General features: G+C 44.6%; 2 protein-coding genes across 18 annotated transcripts in view; one reads left to right on the top strand and one right to left on the bottom strand.

Moving 5' to 3' along the window:
- The window catches only part of TYR (tyrosinase), a 52,712-nt gene extending 44,776 nt beyond the window's left edge, over positions 1-7,936 (top strand). Inside the window, exons 4-5 of the mRNA XM_031612426.2 lie at positions 1,240-1,421; positions 7,465-7,936. Coding sequence (XP_031468286.1) covers positions 1,240-1,421; positions 7,465-7,688 — 406 coding nt within the window. The 3' untranslated portion in view covers positions 7,689-7,936. The remainder of the gene's footprint in view (positions 1-1,239; positions 1,422-7,464) is intronic.
- A 1,919-nt stretch (positions 7,937-9,855) lies between these two features.
- Positions 9,856-16,704, bottom strand: LOC116241939 (uncharacterized). Of its 17 annotated transcripts, XM_090134069.1 has the most exons (8): positions 15,863-15,933; positions 15,651-15,751; positions 15,435-15,532; positions 13,981-14,035; positions 12,220-12,348; positions 11,680-11,780; positions 10,702-10,774; positions 9,856-10,088 (listed from the first exon to the last, which is right to left on the bottom strand). In XM_090134069.1, exons 2-8 carry the CDS (start codon positions 15,670-15,672, stop codon positions 9,979-9,981), a joined length of 588 nt encoding a protein of 195 aa, XP_089990195.1. In that variant the 5' UTR covers positions 15,673-15,751; positions 15,863-15,933; the 3' UTR covers positions 9,856-9,978. The 17 variants fall into 17 exon arrangements, 10 of the variants coding, with proteins under 10 accessions (XP_089990195.1, XP_089990188.1, XP_089990187.1 ...); XM_090134062.1 differs by having other exon boundaries at positions 15,435-15,755; positions 15,863-16,704; XM_090134061.1 differs by having other exon boundaries at positions 15,435-15,751; positions 15,863-16,704.
- Positions 16,705-18,437: the final 1,733 nt, after the last annotated feature.

The following is an 18,437-nucleotide window of genomic DNA, read 5'->3' as shown; positions in this document are numbered from 1 at the left end:
ATATTTTTATATATGAATGTATATAACAAGTGATGCACAAGCAATTGCTCACCATCCTTCAACTGATGCACAGCTAGCCCTCTGAGCAGTGGAAGAGAGCAAGATGAACTCTCACCCCCTTCAAAACTCCTCCCTTATGATACCATATGGTCTGGAATATCCCTTTGGCCAGTTTAAGTCAGCTGTCCTGATTCTGTTCCCTTCCAGCTCCTTGTGCTCTTCGCTGAGGACAGCCTTGGCTCTGTACAACACTGCTTAGCAGCAATTATAAACATTGGTGCATTATTAATGCTGATTTTTTCCTAGAACCAAAACATAGCATCATACCAGATACTCTGAGAAAAACAATTCCAGATGAAACTAAGAGGATCTGAGGATTGAAACAAGGTGGAGAATTGAGAAGACAAAGCTCAGGCAGAAGAGGAGATCTGAGAATATTTTGGAGGGCTGTTGATTTTGCTTTCCAAATATATCCAGCAGTTCACTTGAAAATGCCAACATAAACTGTTCTGTCCCTATCATGCAGTATTTGAGCTTTCTCCCTCCTTTTTAAAATATTCAGAACTGTATTAGAAGACAGCTAAACAGATGAACCATTGGCAGAGATAAATGGAAAAGTGCAGCTGAGGTCAGAGGTGCTGATGATACCCACAGCTGGAGAAAGCTTCTTTCCTGACTGCTTATCTACTTTATCAAGCTTTTGGTTTTCATATTGCCTATCCTTTCTTCCTAAGATATTTCCATCCTCTTGTGGTGTTACATCAGCCACGGTATATTCATACCTTAATGCAGGGGTGAAAAGCCTCTAGTTACAGCGGAGGGAAAAGGGAAGGATAGTGGGACGTAGCAGCGGGGGACAACCACCCAAACCACCCAAAAATGTGAGTGACAAGGAAGGGCTGAGGTCTTTAGTCCTGCTCTTTATATCTCACAATCTTGCAAATTACTGAGCAAAAACTTCAGTCAGGTCATAGTGACACAGTTTTGCATTTGTGGAATTTAAAAGCCTTTCTGCAGCCCTGAAGTCTTTTGCTTTTCATATGCTTGCACAAGAATTCAGTACTGAAGAAGCTAACCCCAAACTACTTGGAAAGTATAATATATACAAACACAAGTAATTGAATTCCACTTTGTCTCTAGAGTTCAAGAGGAAAAAGGATCGACTTTTTTCCTTTTTATCTTCAAAAGGAAAATTTCTGCCAGTCTCCTCCATTAACAGACACGCTTTTTCTTTTACAGCATTTTTGAGCGATGGTTAAGAAGACACAGACCCATGCTAGAAGTTTACCCAGCAGCCAATGCACCCATTGGGCACAATCGAGAAAATTATATGGTTCCCTTTATCCCTCTCTACAGAAATGGAGAATTTTTTATATCATCAAGGGAGCTGGGATATGACTATGAGTATCTGCAAGAACCAGGTAACTCTGCAATTTTAAGTATATATCAAATTTGTTTTTTAACTCATGGAATATGTCTGCAGAATGACAATATGTTTAAATACTGCCTATGTATATGTAATACAAATATAAATCCTTCTATTTCTTATTTTTTCATATTTTAGTTACAAATTATGCCTGCATGGTTTCACATTTCTCGTCTATTCATACACAGAGCCAACCTAACTCTATTAGAAAAGTCCCAGTCAAAAAGGAATCACTGACATCAGTCATATCTATCCTAGCCTCGTTATGATCTGAATGTGGCCCAAAGGATCAGACTATAAACAGAACAGGGAAAAAAATGGATCGATTTTGAATCTGCTATTTGCCCAGCTCAGCTGATAACGTGTAACATAGAATGTCCTGGGTTGAAAAGGACCACAATGATCATCTAGTTTCAACTCCCCTGCTATGTACGGGGTCGCCAACCACCAGATCAGGCTGCCCAGAGCCATATCCAGCCTGACCTTGAATGCTTCCAGGAACTGATCCCCATTCTCTCCCATTCCCTACTGCATGCAGAGGCCCCATAGGGCAGCGGGGGCCACTCAGCAGCTCCAATGGGATTTTCAGGTTCTGGATGTCCACTGGTTTGACAGTGGACAGAACAAAAGCTCTCCTGGTTTACAAAAGTAATAAAATTGATCTCTTAAAGGCTCAGAGAAAAATTCATCTCAGTATCAAAGGCCAACACAATGTTCATGCAGCACTTTAAACAGCAATCTATTGACACTGTGCTTGTCACGTGGTCATTTATACAGCACACAACAGAATCGTTCATAATGTTAATTTCATTTAATCAGATGGATTTTGCTGTCATTGGCAATATTTATGACTTCCATTGCTATTCAGAGATGATTTTGACTTGGGTGTCTTGGCCATTCTCAAGTATGGAGAGGGAAGAGGCCTTTGGGGAACCTCCAATAGAGCAGGTCTTGTGCTTAGGGCACAAGATTTTGTGGATTTTAGTCTCCTTATTGTTTAATGAAAGAGCTAAATTCTGCTAAAGATATAATATTACTTAGTATCCAGAAGATACTCATGCTGTGGGATGCAGTTATCTTTGTAATGCATTGGCCGCAGAACAAATAGGTCACTGCACATGTTTGGTTTTCCTGTTTAAGGCAGAACAATTTCTCTTAATTTAAAAGGCAATTAAGAGTGAGAAGTCCAATAATTATATAGCAAAAGCACTAGGGACATTTTAACAGTGCTAATGTTCTACTTTTTTTCTTGTTGTCTTTATCAAAGCACTATCAGTTATCATAGCATCTCTGTCTTTCCAATACAGTTTGCTTACTAATGGAGATGTACAGTTTTGCATACTGTTTAACTGTGACATCATTAATTTATTTTGTTTATTCAATTCTCAAGTAAAATCTAGCTTGTGATTTACAGTCATCCAGCAAATGCATTTTTGGCTATTTTATAACTACCGAATCTTCTCTCCTGGAGAATTGTTAAGGTCTTTTATTAAAATAAAACTGAGACAGAAGTCGTTATTTCCCGTAATATTCTGTAACAAAATTTGGCCAACTCTATTCATTCAGAAAGAAAACTATCTAATAAATGTTTCAAATATAGTCTCAAAGTTATTACGTATTTTTGTCTGATTATAGGCATTTCTATGCTTTTGTTCATGCCGCCATAATTTAATTCCTGACCACCAAGACAATAAATAAATATATATATATATTAATGAAGACCCCTAGTTTCTGAAAACCACATTATTCCTAGAATTGTACATCTAAAAATGTGCCAAGTACTGTGACAGCCAGAAATATTGAGTTCTGCATTGGTACTGCACAAAGGAGCAAATTGTAAATTATTTACCACTTAGCAATTCATTTCTGTTGCCTTCTGATCTCTTGCCTTTTCCCAGGGGAGCACTTTCCTTAGAAAATGAAATTCTTATTAAATTTGGTCTCTGTTTCTAACACAGAAGCAAGGAAAGTAGCTTCCTAATTATTTTGAAAGATCAACACAAAGAGTGAAACTCAAACTCATTTGGAAAGCCCAGATAATCCCCAGACGTCACTCAACTCCTTATTAATCTCACTGAGAAGATGAGAGCTAAAGCTATTTCTTATCTGAAGAAAGGCACCAGTTACAAGTGGAAAATGGCCCAGAATCTCAAAATACAGAGATGGATTTTCTCAGTATTTCAATGTTTAAACCTGGATTGTTCTCTAGAGAGGAATGACTAAGAGACTAATGGCTAAGAGGAACATAAAAGTGAACAGGAATTTCTTAGAGGAAGTGAAGTGAGAAAACCTGCTGGCTCCCTCAAAATCTCTTGTACTCAAGGATGTACAGAAAGTGTATGTCTTGGAAGCCAGGAGTTACTAGACAGACAGGAAAAAATTAGAAAGGAAAAAAGATTATTAGCAATGAAAATCTGTGTAGTCAGTAAAAGGTAGCAGATCCTCCAAATGAGGAGAAAGAGGAAAAAACAGAGGAATGGGAAAAGGGCAGAGTAAGTGACCAGCACAACAAAACATCTAAAGAAAGCAGCTGGAGAGCAATTTAGTAGAGAACAAGTAGGACTACACAGAGCAAGACTGAACTAGTTACAAGAAAAAACTTGGGACCAATGACAAAATGGCATTTTAATGCTAAATTATATTGTTTGTCTTCCCATGTGGAAAATCTCCTGCCTGGAGCCCTCCTTTCCACTGAAATGCAAATCAAAGTGTGAGAGTATATGTGTATTTTAATTGCAGCTTCATTTATTTTTGTATGTATGAAAGCCTTGAAGCAGATGTGGTCACAGTGTAGATGGAAATCCATCCCTCAGGAATCAAAAACACATGTCAGAATCTGCTTTGTGGGGGGCTGATTTCAGCAAAAGCTGAAGCAAACACCCAACTTTGCTTGACATGAGTACCGTGAGCTGCAAAACCACCACAGTTAGCGTAGCTTACTGAAAATGAGCATTTGTTACTATCCACAAAAAAGATTTGGAAGAATAAGAATTTTTCGTATCAGAAAGAGCAAACTGAAGCGATATTGCTGCTATTAGTCTTTCATGGAAGTCATGCATCATGCATCGGCACAACTTTCCATCCTCTGGCTTTGTCATGAAACTAAAGGATAGCTTTAACTGATGTTCATGGCACCTTCCTGGGATGATTATCTTTTAACTCCAAACAGCAACACAAAAGGAATGGAGTTGGCATTGGCTAATATCTCCCATTGCTTTTGTCCCGTCCCCCCCCCCCGACACTTTTCCCAGGTAGTTGTCAGCAAATACAGTCACAGCACTTTTGGGTCTTTCACAGTTAGAGAGATTAAAGCTTTATGGTAATGGACTCCCTGAAATGCCACTTAGCAGGATTTCTGGTGGGCAGCCAGGACAGTGCCACGTTTATGGTTGTGTCACATGCACAGGTTGCAGGGTGCCTTGGGTTGCTCCATGCTCTGACACTCAAGAGTTAACATAACAACTTTATGATAGAGAACCCAAGCATCTTTTGTGCAGCAAAAGTAGTAGGAGACAGGTAGTGGATGTCAAGAGAAGCTGTTGGCTTTGAGCTAGTTACAGAAACTGTACAGACTGAGGCTGAATGCTGGAGGAAGGCATGTTTAACTGACTATTGGCATTTAAGAAAATACATTAGTTTCTAATGCTATGAGAGGTGACATTTCTTCATCTCAAAGTCATGCTGTGTTTAACCAGGGAGAAGATAGCTTAGGTTTCTAAATAATACTTATGGGAGAGAAAGACTGTTGTTTCTGTTTCACAAAGATGATCAGAGGGCTGGAACACCTCCCCTGCGAAGGCTGAGAGAGCTGGGCTTGTTCAACCTGGAGAAAATAAGGCTGCGGGGTGACCTCATTGCAGCCTTCCAGTACTTAAAGGGAGCCTACAAGCAGGGAGTCAACTCTTTGAAAGTGTAGATAACAGGACAAGGGGAAATGGTTTTATGTTGAAGAAGGGAAGATTTAGGTTGGATGTCAGGGGGAGTTCTTTACTATGAGAGTGGTGAGGTGCTGGAACAGGCTGCCCAGAGAGGTTGTGGATGCCCCATTCATCCCTGAAGGTGTTCAAGGCCAGGTTGGATGGCGCTCTGGGCAGCTGGTCTAGTATTAAATGTGGAGGTTGGTGGCCCTGCCTGTGACAGGAGTTTGGAGCTTCATTATCCTTGAGGTCCCTTCCAACCCAAGCCATTCTATGATTTTGTTGAAAGGCGACATACAGGTATAGGAAGCCACACGGAAATCTATATCACAGATGATTTCAGCTAGGTGGGGAATTTTGTGATATTTTCCTTTTTTCCTTATCACAAAAACCATATCTGTTATGTATAAGCTTCTTCTGGATATGCATCCTCCAGTATGAATAGCCAAATTATTTCTAATTTGGTCTTGTTTGCAGTATGAACATTAAAGAGTTGTATTAAAAAACACTGGGATTATGGAGTAAAGCACACAAAGTTAGGAACTATCAGAATTGAAGTCGTGCTTTTAAAGTGAAAACTCACCCTCCAGCCCTATATGTATGCATTACACACTACTTTCTCCCTAGTTCCCCACCTCACTCACAGCCTAGCCAGAATTTGCTAAAAACGGATGCCCAAACATTTTTGCTGTTGGTTGTCTTTTTCTCAGTTAGAGCAGTATGTAGCCTAATGTAAGATTAACTGCACACTCTTAAAATGTTATCTTGAAAATGTGTCCTTTAACAATTTGTTGTCAGTCACCATAGCAGCTGTGTTCTGCAGAAAATATTGACTTGTATTCACAATATGGAGGATTCTGTGAATGGTACTGTCCCTCCTTGTTGGACAGACCAGAACTGAGGGATGAAAGAGAAACTGTATGTCATACACAGAGGTTTGTGGAGTTCATTCTGAACCATCACGAACCTTTTTTTTATTTTTTAATTCTTTGTGTTATATGGCATGTATATATGTCTAATTGGGTCAGAAGTCTGAACATGCATACTCTTACAAATCTGATCTCAGAATACAAAGTGGGATTCAAAGGAAAGTATGGACTTGAGAAGTAACACCAAAAGTGTTCCCCAAAGTGAAGCTGAGTTGAAAGGATAGACCAACTGTGTTCTGCCTAAACTCAGCTTAAATTGAAATATATCTAAGAATTTGACTGAGTCATCAAATGCTGAGTATAGTTCAGCTTTAATGGTTCTACAAACTAAAATAATATTTTCATAGCACAGTTACTAAACATCATGTGTTCAAAAGCACCAAGAAGATACATGGGATTATGTCTATGGGCACCACTGAAACTGGAAGGCGGTAGAAAAAGGAAGATGGTAGAAAAATATTTATAATTTCTGGGGGGTGTACAAAGTTACTGAAGGCTGAGTATCACTTCATGAAAGGATTGTAATAGGTTTAATCTGTTCTTAAACTCCTCCTTGTACTCAGCCTCGGTTACCGTTGCCAACAGGATGCTGACCTAGCAGGATCTTTGCCCATGCTGTACGAGATCCGACAAACCCTTTAGAAGGGTCTGTTGTGATAGGACAAGGAGAAATGCTTTCAAACTAAAAGAGGAGAGATTTAAACTGGATATAAGACAATAGTTTTTTACAGTATGGGTTTTGAGGTACTGGAACATGTTGCCCTGAGAGATGGTAGATGTCCCATCCCTGGAGACACCCGAGGTCATGCTGGATGGGGATCTGAGCACCTGATGGAGCTGTAGGTGTCCCTGTTCGTTGCAGGGGAATTGGACTAGATGGGCTTTAAGAGCGTCTTTCAACTCAAACTATTCAGTGATTCAATGATTCTTGCTTTCTATTCTTACAGTTTTCACAAAACCATAAATAGCACTGGAAATATTAAACTCAATTCCTGCCAATTTCAACACAAAAATGGGGAAACTTTAAGGACTGATGGAATTTGCTTAGAATTATTTGTAACCTTCAGATGATTTTCTTCCCTTTAATAATCATTTATCACTCTGAGCCTTCGAGTATTATCTGTTACACAATCTGTATACACTGGAACTACATTGCATCATGTAAAAAGACCTCTGTTTTTCTCCTTTCTAGCGCTTGGTTCTTTCCAGGACTTTTTAGTCCCCTACCTCGAGCAAGCGCGTCAGATCTGGCCCTGGCTGGTTGGCGCAGCTGTGATCGGAGGCATAGTTACTGCTGTGCTCTCTGCGCTCATCCTGGCCTGCAGAAAGAAAAGAGAAGGAACTTCTCCAGAAATACAACCCTTACTCACAGAAAGTGAGGATTACAACAATATATCTTATCAATCCCACTTCTGAAGACCTCCAATATCTCAATGATGTTTCTAAGGTGCTAGTCAAGCATGCAGTGTTTATGTTTACAACGACTTTGTTGAGCTGTGCTACGTAAGTTGGCTGGGCTGTCCTACTCCTTGTGCCTCTTGTAACATCCAGTGTTACAATACCTTATCAGCTCCAGTACTCATCCAGTACAGATCTCTCATATTCGACATGTTACCATGCCACCCAAGGAACAGAGTGTATTTCCAATGCTTGATTAAACAATGCTCCTGTTAATCCGACTGGCTTCTGTGTTGCTTACTCAAATGTATAACTCTCTGATCTTTTTTGCTCTGTTATACCCATAGGCTCCAATCCCACAGCCCAATCCATGTGAAATTCACAGGGCACACATAGGTACAGGGATTTAGTGACAGGAACTCAATTGCAAGATCAGTGCTACATTAACCCTGGTGTTCAGTGCCCTTTAGTTTAGTGAGAGAAATGTGCTGTCTCTGAGCAGAGTGAATGATCCATAGACACATTTTTCTTTCAGGGTATAAATATTTTCCCTCCAGCTCCAGTAATGCACTGTTTGTCCATGATGGAATGCCATCAACAGCAGCAAGTGGGCTCTAAGGAACCACTTCTCACTTGTCTCTAACATTCCAGTTACTTTTCTGCTAAATCATTTTCCATTTGTCTGGGGTGCAGAGGGTTTTTTTCAGAGATGAAACCTAGCCTCACTGTGTGCACCTCTCTTCAGTTTGACTTAGGGATGCTCAGGTAATAGTTGACTTATGATTGCTCAATAAGCACAAACTTCGTACAAACAATCCATACGTGATGAAACAAGGTATGTAATTACATGACAAGCTTTAAATTAAAATAAATAGTAGTTTTCAGAGATAGTGACTCTAACTGACTTTAGTTCCAAATCTTTTCTCAGGCAAAACATAGGTCGCACAATGATCTCTGAGATTTGGCACTGGTAGCTAGCCATGTTCTGATTCCCACGTGATGCCATCCATCCCCACCTGATTCTGTGTGGGTTTCCCACAGGCTGCAGCTCTCCCAGCATTGCTCCAGCATGTCTCCATCCCATGGGCCCACCCTTCAGCTCGTATGACACCAAGTTGGCTGGAAGTGTTGATCTGCCTGAGGGTAGAGAGGCCCTACAGAGAGATCTGGACAGGCTAGATATCTGGACTGAAGCTGGACTGGGATGAGGTTCAACAAGACCAAATGCCGGGTCCTGCATTTTGGCCACAACAACCCCAGGCAACAGTACAGGCCTGGGGCAGAGTGTCTGGAAGATTGTGTAGAGGAAATGGACCTGGGGGTGTTGGTTGATGCTTGACTGAACATGACCCAGCAGTGCGCACAGGTGGCCAAAAGGGCCAGAGCCATCCTGGCTTGTGTCAGAAATAATGTGACCAGCAGGAGCAGGGAAATGATTGTCCCCCTGCACTCAGCACTGGTGAGGCCACACCTCGAGTACTGCATCCAGTTTTGGACTTCTTTGGGCAAGAAAGACATTGAGGCCCTGGAGTGTGTTCAAAGAAGGGCAACAAAGCTGGTGAGGGGTCTGGAGCACAGGCCTTATGAGGAGCAGCTGAAGGAGCTGAGATTGTTCTGTCTGGAGGAGTCTCAGGGGAGACCTTACTGCTCTCTATAACTACCTGAAGAGAGCTTGTAGTGAGCAGGGGGTCGACCTCTTCTCTTATGTAAGTGGTGATAGGACTAGAGGGAATGGCTTCAAGCTACGCCAGGCTGGACGTTAGGAAATACTACTTTTCTGAAAGAGGGGTCAGGCACTGGAATGGGCTGCCCAGGGAGGTGGTGGAGTCACTGACCCTAGAGGTGTTCAAGGAACATTTGGATGTTGTGTTGAGGGACATGGTTTAGCGAGAACCATTGGTGATGGGTGAATGGTTGGACTGGATGATCTTGTAGGTCTTTTCCAACCTTGGTGATTCTGTGATTCTGTATCCATGGGCTGTGTCACCTCCAGGCCTCATCCACTGCTGCACAGTGGGCTCCTCCATGGCTGCACAGACAGACCTGCTGCTCCCTGTGGTGCCCATGGGCTACAGGGAACAGCTGCTCAGAGTAAACATTATAATAATACAGATCACTAAGAAAATCAGGAAAAGAAAGGGCCCATAAGTTTTCTCAAAGAGACAATACAAGCAGAACCAGCAAATGCATTTATGAATGAGAAGATTTTATTCTGAGAAAGCAGGTGGTGTAGATATTCACTTGTCCAGAACTGTGGGGAGTTTCCATCTGTCCGTGAGGCCATGGTGAGGTACAGTCTGGGTCTGTGTTACCTTGTCCTTAGGTTCATGCCTTCACAGATGGCTGCAGAAATCTCAGTCAGAGTGGCTGAAGAGGGTGTGGGCAGAAGAGGCCTGTGGCTTTCAAAAACAAGAAAATCTGAACCAAGATAAGGAGCAGTAATCCTCCATTCTGACGGGCAGTCCTTACCTCAGTCCACGTATATCAACTGTATGTCTCCCGGCAGCCAGAGGACACGTGTTCTGGGCCGGCCCATGTCACTGAACTAACACTGACGTGGGCTACCACCAGCTAGCTGCCTACTGTAACACGAGCACTGCTGTTATTTTGATGACTTAGCTTAATATGAGGTGGAACACCTCTCTAGCTGAATGGCTAAGAACAAGAAGGTTCCATGCTTTGGCAATGTTCTCCTCAGGGTCTCCAGCCTTCAAAGACAGAGAGAGCACAACCCGTTCCATCACAACCACACGTGCTTCCCAGACCCAGGGCCCAGCCCCATATTTCCCTCCCTCTCTGTGCTTCCTCTCTTCTTATCACAGCGATTCATCATCCACCAACACTCCAATGACCTGGGCTGGCAAACGGAAGCTCTTTCTATGATCACACTATGCTGGTCATGATGCCAGTGCATGAGTGATAAAGGGAACTGCCACATATCTGCCTGTTCTGACAAGACCAGGCACCATGATAGTTGCCAGCAGCTCATGCCCAAAAGTCCAGCCAGGCTGGCAATACTTTGATTACATACCATTGTACTGATGTCTCTGTGGAAAGTGGAACATCTCTCCAGCTGAGCAGCAGAAGACAAGAGGTTCCATGGTCTGGTCACAGAATCACAGAATCACAGAATGGCCAGGGTTGGAAGGGACCTCAAGGATCCAACCCCCCTGCCACATGCAGGGCCACCAACCTCCACATTTAATACTAGACCAGGCTGCCCAGGGCCCCATCCAACCTGGCCTTGAACACCTCCAGGGATAAACGGGGCATCCACAACCTCTCTGGGCAGCCTGTTCCAGCACCTCACCACTCTCATAGTAAAGAACTTCCCCCTGACATCCAACATAAATCTTCCCTCCCTCAACTTAAAACTGTTTCCCCTTGTCCTACCCTTTCAAAGAGTTGACTCCCTGCTTGTAGGCTCCCTTTAAGTACTGGAAGGCTGCAATGAGGTCACCCCGCAGCCTTCTTTTCTCCAGGCTGAACAAGCCCAGCTCCCTCAGCCTGTCTTCCCCTGTGGAGGAGGTGCTCCAGTCCCCTGATCATCTTTGTGGCCCTCCTCTGGACCCTCTCCAACAGCTCCTTGTCTTTCTTGTACTGGGGGCTCCAGACCTGGACACAATACTCCAGATGGGGCCTCACAAGAGCAGAGTAGAGGGGAACAATCACCTCCCTGTCCCTGCTGGCCACCCCTCTTCTGATGGAGCCCAGGATACCATTTGCCTTCCAAGCTGCAAGGGCACACCACTGGCTCATGTTAAGTTTTTCATCTATCAAGACCCCCAGGTCCTTCTCTGCAGGGCTGCTTTCAAGGACCGCTCCTTCCAGTCTGTATGGATGCCTGGGATTCCTCCGGCCCAAGTGCAAAACTCTGCACTTTGCTGTGTTGAACCTCATCAGGTTCACCCAGGCCCACTTTCAAGCCTGTTGAGTTCCCTCTGAATGGCATCCCTTCCTTCCACCGTGTCAACCACACCACTCAGCTTGGTGTCATCAGCAAACTTACTGAGGGTGCACTCGATTCCATCATCGATGTCATTGATAAAGATGTTAAAGAGCACCGGTCCCAAGACAGACCCCTGGGGGACGCCACTCGCCAGCCTCCACCTGGACATAGAGCCATTGATGACCACCCTCTGTCTGCAGTCTTTCAACCAGTTTCTTATCCATCGAGTGGTCCACCCATCAAATCCACATCCCTCTAATTTGGAGATAAGAATATGGTGGGGGACTATGTCAAAGGCCTTGCTCAAGACCAGGTAAATGACATCGGTCCCCCTTCCCCTTGTCCACCAATGCTGTCACTCCATCATAGAAGGCCACCAGATTGGTTAAGCATTACCTCCCCCTGGTGAAGCTGGCTGTCTCGGATCACACGCTCATTCCTCATGTGATCAAGCATGTCATCCAGGATGATCTGTTCCATGACCTTCCCAGGCACAGAGGTGAGACTCACCAGCCTGTAGTTCCCGGGGTCCTCCTGATCAAGCATGTCATCCAGGATGATCTGTTCCATGACCTTCCCAGGCACAGAGGTGAGACTCACCAGCCTGTAGTTCCCGGGGTCCTCCTTGCTCCCTTTCTTGTAAATGGGACTCCAGTAATCCAGGACCTCCTGACAGCGACGACTTTTCAAATATTATGGAGATGGTCACTCCCTTCTGGGCATTTGGACCTCAAAGACAAAGAAGGAGGACACACAATTTCTTTCCTCACAGCAAAGTCTGCCTCCCTGCTCAGGGTCACGTCAACAGTACTGCCCTCTCAACTCAGACGTTGCTAACACACTTCATTACGTCTGCTTGGGATGGCAGAGGGAGGAAGCAGTGTGTATGATCTCTGTGGGCCAAAATTGTTGCCACTTCCCGTGTAACAGAGAAATATTGGAAATGGTCTGCATGCTGTGACATCACCATGGCATTACAATGGCAGTTACCAGATGCTGGCACCCAAATTTCGGCCAGGCTGGTGTTAACCTTGCTTACTTAAAATTCAACTGATGTCTCTATGGAAGGTGAAAGATTTGACAGCAGAGCAACGTAGGAAAGAAAGGCACATTCTCAAAACGTTCTTCTCTAGATCTCTGGCTCTACAAGACAAAGCAGGAGGACACAAAATCAGTTGCATCACAACCACTCCTTTCAACGAATTCAGAGAACAGCCCTTTCCTTCCGTGCCCTCTGTCCTGCCCTCTTACCTCAGCCTCTGCACACCATTCTGCTCTCCTCTGCCCTGGATAGGCACATAGAATCATAGAATCATAGAATCACAAGGTTGGAAACGACCTTTAAGATCATCTGGTCCAACCGTATTCACACTACCACTGCTACCACAAACTACTAAACCTTATCTCACAGCTCCTCATCCAGACGCCTCTTGAACACTGCCAGGGACAGCAACTCCATCACCTCCCTTGGCAGGCCATTCCAGTGCCTGACCACTCTCTGAGAGAAGTTGTTCTTCCTTAAGTCTAACCTAAACCTCCTCTGGTACAACTTGTGGCCATTTCCCCAGGTTCTGTTTGTTGCCTGGGAGAAGAGGCCAAACCCCTCTTCACCACAACCTCCCTTCAGGTAGTTATAGAGAGCAATAAGGTCTCCCCTGAGCCTCCTCTTCTCCAAACTAAACAATCCCAGCTCCCTCAGCCGCTCCTCATAGGACTTGTGCTCCAGACCCCTCACCAGTTTCGTTGCCCTTCTCTGAACATGCTCCAGGGCCTTGATGTGTTTCTTACAGCAAGGGGTCCAAACTGGACACAGTACTCGAGGTGTGGCCTCACCAGTGCTGAGTACAGGGGGGCAATCACTTCCCTCTTCCTGCTGGTCACACTACTTCTAATACAAGCCAGGATGGCGCTGGCCCTTTTGGCCACCTGGGCACACTGTTGGCTCATGTTCAGCTGAGCATCAACCAACACCCCCAGGTCCCTTTCCTCTTCACAATCATCCAGCCACTCGTCCCCAGGTCTATAACGCTGCATGGGGTTGTTGTGGCCAAAGTGCAGGACCTGGCACTTGGCCTTGTTGAACCTCATTCCATTCACCCCAGCCCAGCGATCCAGCTTATCTAAGTCCCCTTGAAGGGCCTCTCTACCCTCAGGCAGATCAACACCACCTCCCAACTTGGTGTCATCTGCAAACTTACTGAGGGTACACTCAATCCCTTCATCTAGGTCATCAATAAAGATACTGAACAAGATAGGCCCCAGTACCGACCCCTGGGGGACACCACTTGAAACAGGTCACCAGCTGGACTTCACTCCATTAACCACCACCTGTTGGGCATGGCCATCTAGCCAGTTTCTCACCCAAAGGAGTGTGCACCTGTCCAGGCCATGGGCAGCCAGTTTCCCCAGAAGAAGCCTGTAAGAGACCATGTCAAAGGTTTTGGTGAAGTCTAGGTAGACTACATCAACAGCCTTTCCCTCATCTACCAGTCTGGTCACCCAGTCGTAGAAGGAGATGAGGTTGGTCAAGCATGACCTGCCTTTCATGAACCTGTGCTGGCTGGGCCTGATCCTCTGGACACTATAGGCTGACAGGCCTATAGTTCCCCGGATCCTCCTTACAGCCCTTCTTGAAGATGGGAGTCACATCAGCAAGCCTCCAATCCTCTGGGACCTCTCCAGTTAACCAGGAAGCGCTGATAGATGGCTGAGAGTGGCTCAGCAATCATCCCCGCCAGCTCCCTCAGCACCCGAGGATGCAGCCATCCGGTCCCATGGACTTGTGACAGTCCAGATGGAGGAGGAGCTGTCTGACTGTCTCCACCTGAATCGCTGGGGGTATTTTCTGAGTAGCGTCCCAGACATCCAGATCAGGGCATAAAATGCCCAAAGGATAACTGGTCTGGCTATTAAAGGCAGACGTAAAGAAGGCATTGAGGACCTCAGCCTTCTCCTTGTCCTCAGTGGCCATATTCCCTGCTGCATCAAGTAAAGGATGAGAATTGTCCTTGGTTCTTCTTTTGCCATTGATATATTTATAAAAGGATTTTTTATAGTCTTTTACTGCAGTGACCAATCTGAGTACAAGTTGGGCTTTTCCCTTCCTAACTTCCTCCCTGCATACCTTAGTCACTTCATTGTAATCTCCCCAACTAACCTGTCCCTTCTTCCAGAGGAGGTAGACGCTCTTTTTCTCCCTGAATCTCAATAGTAATTCCCAGCTCATCCACAATGAACGTCTACCCCTGCGGCTTGCCTTATGGCACTCAGGGACAGCCAGTTCTTGCGCCTTTAAGATTTCTGTCTTGAGGAGAGTCCAGGCTTCCAAGACCCCTTTACCCTTAAGAAACGAATCCAAAGGGACCCATGCTACAAGCACCCTGAACAGATCAAAGTCCGCCCTCTGGAAGTTCAAGAAAGTAGCTGGCACATGGAAGCTGCTCTTTCTGTGCTCTCCCTATAAATCCCATGTCACCAAAACCTGTGTGACACAGGGAACTGTAAGCATTCTGCCTCCTGTGACATGCCCATGGCATCACCAACGCAGCTGCCAGTAGCTTCTGCCCAAATTGCAGCAATGCTGGTGTTATATTGATTACATATCTTGGTACTGATGTCCATGTCGAAAATGGAACATCTCTCCAGCAGTGCAAGCAGAGGACAGGAGGTTCGATGGACTGATCACGTTCTCCTCTGGGCCTCTTGCTCTCCCAGACAAAGGAGGAGGACACAAAATCAGTTGCATCACAACAACTCCTTTCATCCTCTCGATTTAAACATCCAACCCAGCTGTGCCCTCTTTCCTGCCCTCTTACCTCAACACCTGCAAACCATCCTTCTGTCCTCTGCCCTGGGCAGGCACATGCTAGCTGCTCTTTCTGTGCTCTCTGTATAAATCCCATGTCACCAATACCTGTGTGACACAGGGAACTGTAAGCATTCTGCCTCCTGTGACATGCCCATGGCATCACCAAGGCAGATGCCATTTGCTGATACCCAAATTGCAGCAATGCTGGTGTTATTTTGATTACATATCTTGGTTCTGATGTCCATGTCGACAATGGAACATCTCTCCAGCTGTGCAGCAGAAGACAGGAGGTTCCATGCTCTGATCACGTTCTCCTTGGGGCCTCTGGCTCTCCAAGCAAAGAAGGAGGACACAAAATCAGTTGCATCACAACCACTCCTTTCATCTGCGCGATTTAACCATCCAACCCTGCCATGATATCTCCTGCCCTCTTACCTCAGCCTCTGCACACCATCCTTCTGTCCTCTGCCCTGGGCATGCACATGGCAGCTCCCCTTCCTGTGGTCTTCCTATAAAGCCAATGTAACCAATACCTGTGTGACACAGGGAACTGTAAGCGTTCTGCCTCCTGTGACATGCCCATGGCATCACCAAGGCAGCTGCCAGTTGCTGATACCCAAATTGCAGCAATTATGGTGTTATTTTGATTACATATCTTAGAACTGATGTCCATGTGGAAAATGGAACATGTCTCCACTTGTGCAGCAGAGGACAGGAGGCATTCTCCTCTGGACCTCTGGCTGTCCAGCTTTAAGTATGAGGACACAAAAGCGCTCATTCATAACAATATGGAGAGAACTTTGTACTAATAAAAATGAGTTTACAAATATCCATACTTGTATTTATCTATACAGATCGGTGAGTCAGGTCCATCAGAAAAAGTCCCCAAGTTTTCTCAATGAGGACAACACAATCCAGGAGAACCAGCCAATGCTTTTATGAATCAGAAAATTTTATTGTGAGATGGTTTGTGTAGCGCTTCCTTTGACCATAGCTGTGGGGAGTTCCAGCTGTCTGTGATGTCATTGTTGTACAGTCCGGAGCTGTTTCCTTGTTCTTATGTCAGCAACTTCACAGTTGGCTAGAAAACTTTGGCTCTGGCTCAGAGCAATGCTATCCGTGCAGTGTCTGCAGTCTCCTGTCATCCACGAGACACCTATCTTCCATACAATAAACAACAGAATATCTGACCAGACATTTGTATGGGGGACATGCTTCAGTATTTTCTCACATCAAAGTGTTGTTATTCTTCTCCTGCTTTGGCAATCTTGCTTTCAGTTAGCATGCAACATCTGCTCTCCTGCCTGAGGAGCACTTTGACAGAAACTGCCCTCCACAAAGTGCAGGCCTTCTGCTGAATGAAGGTGTTTTCTTGTGTGAAGGATCTGGGTGCCAGATCCAAAGGAGCTGCTTATTTTCCAAATGCTTCTGACTAATGAGCTGAGATACTAGTAGATGAATGCTCTTCCAGTATCTTAGAAAGTATTAAACAGACTGCATAGGATCTTAAATGCTTCTTGGCACTGAGGCACAGGGAGGAGGAGAGGGATGATAGTACGATAATATTTCAAATGGTCAGTTCAGCCATTCAGTTTCTATTTTATATAACCCTGAATACTCGACTCGTAGAAATGAATACTAGCAGCAGAAGAAAACACCTGTATTCAACTTCTGATTTCATGAATATTGATTGGTCTCAAAGTCAAATAAGCACAAAGATCTTTATGCAGTCTACTTGAGGGCTCCTCGTGAATTCTACAAGCAATCTACAATGCATTGGTTTCTCTGGAATACTTCAGCTAAGTAAAATGCAAAAAATTTAAAAAAAAAAAAAAAGAGGACAAGAAAACACCCTTTGGTGCTCAGTAATTCCCCTTGAAACCTCACTTGGTACATTCAGTAACCATGGTTTAGTTAAAATATGCAGGTGCTGGCACAGGCTGCCCAGAGAGATTATGGATGCCCCATCCCTGGGGACGTTCAAGGCCAGGTTGGATGCGACCCTGGCCAGCTTGATCTAATATGAGATATGGAAGTTGGTGGCCCTGCCTGTGGCAGGGGGTTGAAGCTTGATGATCCTTGAGGTCCCTTCCAACACAGGCCATTCTGTGATTCTACGATTCTATGATTATGGCACTTTTACTCTGAAAAATTCTTCTGAACAAATACAAAAAAGGTAACAAAATGATTTTGTAAGGAAAAACTTAAGGAGCAAGGAAGGTTGGAATTAACAAGTGCTTTTTTAAGCTAACTGTTCACAGTACTCTAAGCAGCACAACAGCCTAGGAATCACAGCTCCCACTCAGTCTTAGTGGGCAACAGGAGATCTGGGAATGCACAAATAGTGGAAGTCACAATGAAGCTGAGACCTACAGACTTCAGGGATTTACAGAAGCAGAGTGGAAAACCCACGGCCTTCACAAGCGGAGAGGTGTCTTCCACAGGAATTCTGGAGCTGGTAAACTCCTCACTTCCCCAGTCCTGAAGGACTGTGTCTGGGTTACGTGCCTTGAAAATCTCAAATGTTCAACTTTGAGACAGTTTTGGATGGTTCGAGAGACTGAGGAGGGTTGTGATCCCTGGTCAGGTGAATGTCATGGTGGTTCATTGGGAGTTTGTTGAAAACAGTGCTGTTCTATGCAATACTTGTGTCAGTAAAGTGTTGTTTTTGTTTGGAAAGTTGTTACAGAACAGTCCTAATTGTATTGAGCAAGTTTATCTCCAGATTCCATGCAATATTCCAAGGCCAAATTAAATCTCAGATGGCACTACTTCACTTTCACATCTGTCAAGGTCATTTCTCCCATGTTATCCTCTTGCAAAAGTCATAGCCAAACAGTCATTTCTTATCTAGTTCCTGTCTTTCCCACTGAAGATCTTCACCAATGTTCCTTGGGTCTCCCAGCCCTAGCCACAGAATTTCCTCATGTATGGGAAGATGGAAGTGAAGCTTTTGTTCATCATCTCTTCTAAATCCCCCCCTTTTTTTCTTTGCCAACCCCTGATCATC

This window comes from Phasianus colchicus, chromosome 1 (assembly GCF_987193195.1).
Source record: "Phasianus colchicus chromosome 1, bPhaCol1.hap1.1, whole genome shotgun sequence".
Classification (NCBI taxonomy): domain Eukaryota; kingdom Metazoa; phylum Chordata; class Aves; order Galliformes; family Phasianidae; genus Phasianus; species Phasianus colchicus.
This window is presented reverse-complemented; position numbering and strand designations above follow the sequence as displayed.

What these genes read in the sequence shown, in the direction of transcription:
- LOC116241939 (XM_090134062.1), bottom strand. Translation starts at nt 15,605, where the DNA reads ATGGCATCTGCCTTGGTGATGCCATGGGCATGTCACAGGAGGCAGAAT. An exon ending in GATGGTTTGCAGGTGTTGAG is followed by an intron (nt 14,036 to 15,434) that starts GTAAGAGGGCAG and finishes GGTCTCTTACAG; the next exon opens with GCTTCTTCTGGGGAAACTGG. An exon ending in ACAGGTGCACACTCCTTTGG is followed by an intron (nt 12,349 to 13,980) that starts GTGAGAAACTGG and finishes TTTGTCTTTGAG; the next exon opens with GTCCAAATGCCCAGAAGGGA.